The sequence below is a fragment of the Spermophilus citellus genome (assembly GCF_964194105.1).
Source record: "Spermophilus citellus genome assembly, chromosome: 1".
Lineage (NCBI taxonomy): Eukaryota > Metazoa > Chordata > Mammalia > Rodentia > Sciuridae > Spermophilus > Spermophilus citellus.
The window spans coordinates 144347333-144356529 of record NC_138182.1 but is presented as its reverse complement, the minus strand read 5'-3'; the positions used below and the strand labels follow the sequence as shown (position 1 = coordinate 144356529).

Here is a 9197-nt window from a genome sequence, read left to right as displayed (position 1 = left end):
CATCCTGCACACAAATGGAAAGAAGAGGAAAAGGAAGGGGTCTTGTTTATAAATGCAGCCACCAGGGAGTGGAGTAGGCCCACCCCTATAATCCCAGAACTCAGTAGGATGAGGCAGGAAAATCACAGTTCAAGGCCAGTTGGGCAATTTGTGTCTCAAGATGAAGGTTTAAAAAGGGCTGAGGTGGTAGCTCAGTGGTAGAGTGCTTGCTTAGCATGCTTAAGGCTCAAGGCCCTGGGTTCAATCCTAATACCTACAGGCCCCAGTCCTGGCTGACCAGAGCAGAAGAGGGACTTGGCAGAATATCAGGTCTGGCAATGTCTAGGAAGACTGGATAACCAGGATTGAAAGTAAAAAGGGCCAGGTAGACAACGGGCTCTAAATACCACTGCCATTACAGTAATTAGCTATTATGTTGACTGCATCACTATCACAAAAGCCTAGGTCTGATCAGCTGAGTCCAGGTCTCCTTGGCTGGTTTTAAGCAGACCCTCTCAACTTCAGTATGGAAGTTGGAGTACTATCTCCTTTTAAGATTCAAGGAAGAGGGAATTCCCCCAAATTGAACATGGGTAAAGATCTTTGCTGCCTAAAATCCTTTACAAATGCCCAGTACACTTGGATATTTGGGAACATTCATCCCAAGACTCAGAAACAATTTTCCTCTTCCGGTTCAAAACTTGGAGCTAGGCACCATGGTCTACATCTTTAGAACCAGCATTTGGGAGGCTGAAATGAGAATATTTGCTTGAGACCCTGAATTCAAGACCAGTTTGGGCAACATAGTGAGACTCCACCTCAATAAACAAAACTGAGCTTATTCAGTTCTTTTTCAGAGGCCCCCACTGAGTTAGCCAGGGCAGTGAGGGTAGTTGAGGATAGAAACTGAAAGGGAGGAGTGGGATCTGGAGACCCTCCATGCAGGGACAGAGCGCCTGGAAAGGCAGCTGCAGTTGTACACCAAAGAGAATTATCTGGGGGTGGGCTGAGGTGGTATGAAACAGAACAAAGTCCCCACCAGTTGTGCATCAGCTCTATGTACATAGAATCAGGTTTGCAGTTGTGCATGTGAAAATGTTTCAGTATTGTAGCTGCAAACACCAGAGACAAGAATATTATTCTGCAAAGGTTAAGGATATTTTTGGAAGTTGGGCACATTAAAAGGCATGAGTGTGTATTTAAAGCCTACTGACCCTAAAGTGAGAAATCTCTGCTTCTGAGCTTGTTTTCTGATGTGCATTGTCACTAAGTGCAACTGGTTGGGAATTTTAAATGGTTGTATTCATACCAAAAGCATTAGTTATAACAGTCGTGCTATTGAGCACAGAACAATGCTCACATTGTACCTCCTTATAAAAAACATATGGAGCTCCTGCTGAGGCCATTGCGGGTTCTAACATTATGCTTTGCTTCTCTCCTTTGAACACTGTGGGAGGGGTCTCAGTTCCAAGGTCCTCAGCTGAGCAAGTCTGCATTATAGACGGAAGCTACTAATTTCTTCCTTTTTGTCCTGTATAGTTCTCCATTGCATTCTCCCATTATGGTATTCTTAGAAACACATTTAAGCGCTGTTGTCTATTAGGCCAATGGGAATTGTATGTTTCAGACAAAGCACTTCCAGCCTGGGTCAGGCATTGAGCGCATGGGTATGGAGGTAGAGGCATCTGCCATCTTTCGATGAAACTGAACTTTAGTTCTGTGCTGGTCTTTCCATGGGGGAATATGAAGCTTCTGTGCACAATCCTGCTAGCTCAATAGTAGGGCCACTCTTTCTGCTCTGGTCCTTCTGTCTTGCCTGTCCTTCCTGCCGATTTTCCTCACTTCCATGCTGTTATTCCTTCAGAGAGCAAGAATGAGTTGTTCAGAGATGTTCTGTATTGCCAACACAGACCTCAAGACTTGGGGGACCTGAAGTCCGGTGAATTGACCCTCCAGGACACTGCCAGCAGAGGGCACTGTTCTCTTTAAGGTGAAAGCTACCCCCCACCGTTATCACCCGCAGCCTCTCCAGCTAGCAAACTCTGGTCAAGCCACTAGGACTTTGCCATGTCCTGCAGAGCAGTGGCCCTGCTGGGCCTGAAAACTGGAGCTGAGCCTTTGCTTCTGTCAGAAGGAAATTCTGGCTAGCTAAGCAGGGAAAGGCTGGCTCGCTCTCCTTTGCCACAAGGTCTCTGCTGGAAAGTGCTTGGCTAATGAGAAGTGCAGGGGAGGAAAGCCGGGGGGTGTCGATTCTGAGCATCGGTATTACAATAGGCCTTGCGCAGATTCCCAGGGTGGAAAAGAGTGTTGCACGAGTTGCAATTGGGGTTTCTGCCGCCCCACGCCTTTAGCCGCCCGCGTCCGTGACTCCTGGTCGCCTCCCACCCCTGGCTGCCTGAGACGGTGCCCTGGGGCCTTGAAGGAGCTTCGGCTTCTGCTGGAGTGGTTGCCCGGCAACAGGCAGCCCCGCGGCCGCCTCCCCTGCTCGCCTCGCACCGCCCCCGCTGCTCCTCCTAATAAGGATTTAATTAGTGTACTTTTTACCTTCAGACTGTAAATTGGAAGCAGAACGGGGAAGCAGTGTTCCGCGGTGCTCCAAACCAGTGAGCAATCTGTCTTGAACATCCTGCTCGGCACACAAAGTACCTCCCTGAGCGACTGGCGTAAACCTCAGGGATCCTCTCTGGAACAAATTGCCGTGCTGTTCATTCAGATGTAAATCAGAAGCTGAAGAGCAAATTTAGGTCAAATGTAGTTGAGGACTTTAAAGAGAAGAGGTGAAAGGGGAATTTGGGGACGTGGGGAGGCAGAGGGGTACTTGCTATGAAGAAATCCTCCCCCAGGCCCCTTAGTGTTATTGTTATAGCCTCGCTGCTCTTAAAAGGTCACAAAAAGCACTTGTCTGTTGTCTTTGATATTTAAATGAACACGCACTTCCCAGTAGCAGGAATTTTTTTCCTATGTGGGAGAGGTCTGCATTTCTTTCTCCCTTCTCTCCTCTTGCAGGTAGGCACACATCCAGCTACCCGGGCTTCCTAGAGTCAAGTGCAGAGGAGTTAGGCCAGTTCAAGGCAAAAGGCTCTCTGCAGAGCCATAGAGAATCTATTTATGAAACCATTTTCAATGGTCACAGAGTTTCTTCAGGTAAAAGTAAAAAATGGGGGGAATATGGATCCTGGGTGGGTCTAGACTTATAACCCCGTGTTCAGGGGTTTCACCCCCCCCCCCATTCTGGGCAATAGTTTAGGTGTCACAGGTTGGTTGCTAGAGCAGTATGGGCTAAGAAAGACAATTGTTTCTATGTTTTTAACTTTTACTTATATGTGGTGCTGAGGATCAACCCAGTGCTTCACATGTGCTAGGCAAGCACTCTACCACTGAGCTACAACCCCAGCCCCGAGGCTTCTATTTTAACTAAAATGATATTATATACTGAACAGGATAATTTCCTTTTTGTGGGAATATGTTTTTTCCTAGTTCAGTGAATTAATTTATGTATGCAAATACTGACATGGTAAAAAAAATGGTGATCATATTGAGTAAATCCATAAACCAGTGCTATATAGTTTTGGAATGTAGGCATGTACACTGGAACCAACTCAGTACCCTTGTAATATCTCCAGTTGGCAATGGAATTCAGGAAAAGCCTTACTTATTCCATAAGTTCCTCCCTCCCCACAGCCCATTAGAATAGGTACTGCATCATAAGTCCCACAGAGGAAGGAGATGTGAGCTTGGAGAATTGGGTGACTTGCTCAAGGTCCCTAAGTGAGTAAGGGGCTGAGACCACCTTGCTTCTAGACAGGACAGGGTAATGGAAAAGAATACAGGGATGCCACCCCAACTCTGTCATTACTAGCTGTGAGGCCCTAACAAGTTACTAAAAGTTTCAGTTCCCTCATTTTACAATCAAGATATTAATTATATTCCTTATAAGGTTTGGTTAAATATTTAGAGTTGTGCCTGGAACTTGCTTAATGTACATGGCTTATGTTGTATGTATTATCCCTACCCTAGATCTCCATTAGGTGAATGAGACTTGCTCAAGAATACCTTAATCTCCATATGGGAAATGTAAAAATTTATTAGAAAGTTTGCTATGGATATGACTCATGCACCTCAATATCAACGATTAACTTCTCTCCCATTAAAAGGAGTCATTATCCTCTCTGTGACAATTTTACCACCTAAATAGCCTTAACAGTTCATTTTTGGGAATGCCCTTCTAGAGGAGAGCCTATTGCGGGGCAATATATAGTTCTTTTTAAAAAATTATTAAATATATGAATATATGGTTCTTGAAATCTCTTTCTCTCTCTCTCTCTCTCTGTATATATTTTCTACTGTCTTACTTTATAATTTCAGAATGTCCTGGTCTGAAATAAAATAACAGTGGTTTTCTAACACCTGAGTTTTAGGTTTACCAATCCTTAACTCTTGCCAAATGTTTTATTTTGCTTGGACACTCTTTAGAAACACAGAGATTCCTTTGGCCATTCAAATAACACTTTTCTGATGTAAGTATGCAATAAACTATTTAATTATTAGTGTTAGCTTAGATTTTGTCTCTCAAGGCAAGTGATATCTGTGTCTGTGATCTGTTATCCTGTCTCAATCAAATATCTTCTTTATCATAGAAAATCTCTGATAGTTCATTCTTTTAGATCTTCAGCTACTAAAATTGCTATAATTATTGCCTCCCACATTTTTTTCTTAAGAGGCAGAATATTTAATTTGCATTTTAAAATAATTTATGCAGACTAGTTAGAGTTCCACACAAGGAAGGTATGAAGGGTCAGATCAGGGCCTGTATTTATCCACAGTTCTTGGCTACTGTAACTATGTGTGGTTGACTCTTAGTTTGGAGAGAAATCCAAATTCTTTCAGTAATAGAATGCTTGAAAGAAGTAGAAGACTGAGGGGGGAAAGAAAAAAGTAGGTAAAAAGAAAATAAAAACACAGTAGCAAAAGCTGAATAATGTTTAAGGGAAGTATATCTCACAAAAACATGAATAAAATGCTGTCTGTTTATTTTGTTGCTTAAATCAAAACATTCCATGAATGATTTGCCTTAAATAACTTCAAAGGCCTCACTGATATATATTGAAGAAGAGGGAAAGCCCTACTACTCTCTGCCACAAAAATCATTTGATATAACTAATGACATGCAAACATAATTTGCAAAAGCAGACCATTATCACGATATGACATAAAAAAGTTGACTGAGCAAATAGATTTGACATCTTTGAAATAGAAAATGTACCATTATAATTATCCTGTGCCAAACCTGGGAAATCTTGGCAATATCTACAAGCCTTCTCAATTTACAGATAGAAACAAAGGTCCAGAGAAGTTAAGTTCTCAGTTCAATGTCACTGAGCAAAGATTCTTCTACATGTTATTTTAGAATAAATTGTCTACTTTCAATTTTTTTTTTAAAAACTAGATCCACATACTTTTTGCTTATTCAGGATTTTCAAGTAAAAGAGTTACTCCTTAATTGTATCAATTACTATTTAATCAGTTGTTTTTCTGGTATGATGTTATAAATTTTTTTCCTTTGAATATTCACCCATTGCACTGAAAGGTTTAGCAAGGTGTGAAAATCACAGATTCAGAAATGTGGCACTAAGGCATAATTCACAAAGAGATATCACAATTTAAGAAAACTAAATATTCATGCCAAATCAGAATAGCCACCTGTGAGTGCCAAACATACATTTACATTTCACCATAAGTATTCCCAAAATGTCTCTTTTCTATCTTTGTTAAATCATGTTTACTCCCAAGATGCACTTGTTTCTTAATATTTAGCATTCACAGTACAACTGCAATTAGTTACATTCATATGGGTCACAATAGTTATTCTGTGTTCAAGACTCCCCAGAATCATGATTGACTAAAATGAGGTAGATGAACTTTTAAGAGTTTTCTTGGTTGGGACTAATTTCCTTTAGATCTTGAGCATTCTATTTGTTTTAAAATGGAATTCCAAAATATTTAGCAAAAGATTGAAAATGTCTGAGCTCTTTGCCTAAAAATGGAAAAATATAGTTTTAAAAGGTTATTATGAAAGTTGCTTTACCTCATTTCAATTTAAAAACAGAATAAAAGCATCAAATTACAAAACCACTACATATCTTAAAGTTGACAAATAACCCAACATCTTTGAACATTCAAAGAGACCCTTGCTCTAGTTCTGGCTTGGGAGTGTGTAGACTCAGAGGCATCTGGTTAGCTCATTCAGGGGCCAGACCAGCTGCTGCCCCTTAACCTTTGACCCTAAATTTTAAGTCTCCTCCAGAGTTCAGGACTGAAGGCTGGTTTCTTCATAGGAGCCTTTCACTGAGATCTCAACCAGACAGATCAGGTTTCAAACAGAGGCTGGAAGTGCAGGCCCATAAGGATAAAACAGGCTGCAGTGGACAAAGTTGGAAACAAGTGTTGAGCCCCATTCTTGGGCAGACTTAGACTATGAGGCGAGCCCAGATAGACCAACCAGGCCATAGCCCCATGGATCCTCAGGTTGCCGGGGGCAGACTGGGCACCAAACCAGCTAAAGGCCCCGGTGCAGGTCGACGAGAGACTTCTGAGAAGGCTGGCAGGCCACCACGGATCTTTGTCTTTTTACGCGGAGCCATGGGCGAGGCGCCCAAGAACTTGCTGAAAGAGCTCGACTTCTTCAAGCCACGGGCCAGGTCCTGGAGCATCAGGTCGTCGGCCAGGACACCCAGAAACGCGCTGGTGGTGGAACTGAGGATCGTGGCGGCCACTTGCACTGGATGCCGGGTAGCAAGGCTACCACTTCCACCACTGGTAGCATCTGGCTCCGTCGCTCCTCGCAGGCCTGGGTCACCAAGCAGGCGTCGCACCGCATAAGAGGAGCCAGGACGCAGATACTGGTAGGCTCGACGTCCGCTGTGGTCACGGACATGTACTTGAGCACCCAGACGCACCACCAACAGCACGGCGGCGTCCTCGTGGCCGTGCAGAGCGGCTAGGTGCAGCGGTGTGTAGCCGCCATGCGAGCGCGCGTTCACGTCGATTGGCGCGCCACCACGACGCGCGACCTCCACCAGCTGCAGCGCCATCTCACGGTCACCGCTCTTGGCCGCCCAATGTAGGGCGGTGAAGCCAGATATAAAGTCGCGCTTGGCAGCTAGGCCGCGGTCCCGCAGCAGCAGCCCGTGAAGCTGGTGGGTCCAGCGGCCAGTGGCCGTCCGCACTAGCCACTCGTGCTCAGTAGGCTCCAGGGGCACGGCGGACGGCGGCGGCGCGGTGGGCATCTCCTCGGTGTCGGGGCTCAGCAGACGCGGGCCACTGCGCGACAGGCGCCTTAGGTGCGGGGAACGACCGGGGCCCAAGTGGAGACCCAGGCCCGACTCCTCAACTGAGAGCCGCCTCAGGAGCAGCGGGGAGCTCCGAGGGCTGGGCTCCTCCGACAGCTGCCGGCGCAGGCCTTGCTCCTCTGCTCGGACCCGGAGCGTGGCGGGGCCCAGGACGCAGCGTACCGGCAGCATGCAGGGCTTCGGCGGCGGCGCGCGCGGAGCGGGTGGCGGCGGCCCTTTCGCGGTCCTGGGTCCAGGGTCCAGGTCTGGTGGCTCTGCGCCGGGAGAGGTTTCCTCCGACGGCGTGCTAACCGACGAGGCCACCTCCGCGGAGGATCCCTCTGAGGACAGAGCTAGCTCAAAGGCTGGAACCCGGGGGTCCGCGGGATCCTCGGGGTGCTGGGCCGAGCCTAACAATGGCACCCCAGTGGGCTGGGTGGGTTCAGAGGCCGGATCCCCGGGGGTGTCCTGGAGCTCTGATGGCGGGGCCGGGTCCTCCGGTGATTCTATGGATGGCTGCGCGGAGGCCGAGAGCGCAGCTCCCGGGCCGGAGTTTTCCCCTAGCGAGACGGAAGTGGCCTTCGACGGCGGGGTCGGTGCCCCAGGGATGCAGGGGGCCAGGGACTCTGATCCCTCCGAGGGCCGAGGCTTCTTCCTCAGCACCACGAACTTGACGCCGTCCAGCTCCTTCACCACCGCCACGTCGTTGACGAATTGCTTGAAGCGGTCCCTGCGGGCTGCGCGGCCGCGCGGGTCGCCGGCATCCAGCAGCGGCTTGAAGCGGCTCAGCAGCTCCGACTTGCGCACCTTCCCGCCGCGCTCCTGCAGGAAGCCCAGCACTGCCGCCTGGCTCACCCCGGCAGCGGCGGCCGCAGCGGCAGCGGCAGCGGCCAGCGCCATGGTCCGGCCCAGCCGCGGAGGGAAGATGCGGCAGCCGCCTCCCCCGGGTCCCGGGTCCCCGCTGCGGGGCAGGTGGACGCCGCGGCGCTTCCCGGGACACGCGGGATCCGGGTTTCCGGGAGTGAAGTCCGCCGCGGCTGGCTCACCTGGTGATTGTCCCCGAAGAAGGAGCTCGGTCACGCCTGCGCCGTGGGGCCAGGCTGTCTCCCGGCCGAGGGCACAGGGGGCCGCGGCGAGGGGCCCCCGCCAGCGCTCCGCCGGGCCCCCAGCCTCAGGGCTGGATTTCTGTCTTTATATTCTGTCCAATGGGCGCCGGGCTCCATGCCCCGTGCGCGGTGCTCGCCTTACAGGTGACAGCTGCCACTGGCGCCGCGGAGGGAATGGGGGAGCGGAAATTCTCCACCGTCCCCCCCACCCCAAACCCGGAATTAAAGGCAGAGCAAGCGCTTCAGCTCCGCTCCCGGTTGCTAGGTGGGCGTGTTCCCCAAGGATGCCGAGGTTGATTGGTGAGGCATGGATATAATTTCCTTTAAGCAATTTAACTACCATTAAAAAAAAGCAATATTTTTTTTGAAAAACCATCAATATCTTTCCAATTTTCTAATGTATTTCACACAGGAACGGCTTCTTGGAATTTACAGCAAAAACAATTCTGTACCTGGCAGTGTAGGTGACTTGAGGTTTAAAAGAGGTGCTTTCAAAAGCAGCATTCTCAAGACAAAATAAAAATTTTTTTTTTCACGTAGAATTTTGGGAATAAGCCCACAGAAAAACATGAAGGAAAAAAATTCACCTGTAATCACCATTAAAATTTTGAAATATTTTACCCCCATGTACATGTGTGCACATGTTGATGCTTTAAAATAAAGTTGAAATCATTGTTTTAATGCTGGGTATTGAACCCAAGCTGCTTCACCCCCAGACTGTAGCGGTTTTGAAAACTTCATTTAGGGCTGGGATATAGCTCAGTTTCAGAGTTCAGGCTTTACA

The 9197-nt window shown here is 47.9% G+C and overlaps 1 protein-coding gene across 1 annotated transcript; it reads right to left on the bottom strand.

The window, feature by feature from the left end:
• Nucleotides 1-6370: 6370 nt before the first annotated feature.
• Nucleotides 6371-8315, bottom strand: SOWAHA (sosondowah ankyrin repeat domain family member A). The gene has a single exon (XM_081292360.1). The coding sequence runs from the start codon at nt 8205-8207 to the stop codon at nt 6501-6503; it is 1707 nt and encodes a 568-aa protein (XP_081148486.1). The 5' UTR covers nt 8208-8315; the 3' UTR covers nt 6371-6500.
• Between the last annotated feature and the right edge of the window lie 882 nt (nt 8316-9197).

Excerpts from the sequence above, each read along its gene's own strand:
- SOWAHA (XM_081292360.1), bottom strand. The coding sequence starts at position 8,207 with ATGGCGCTGGCCGCTGCCGCTGCCGCTGCGGCCGCCGCTGCCGGGGTG.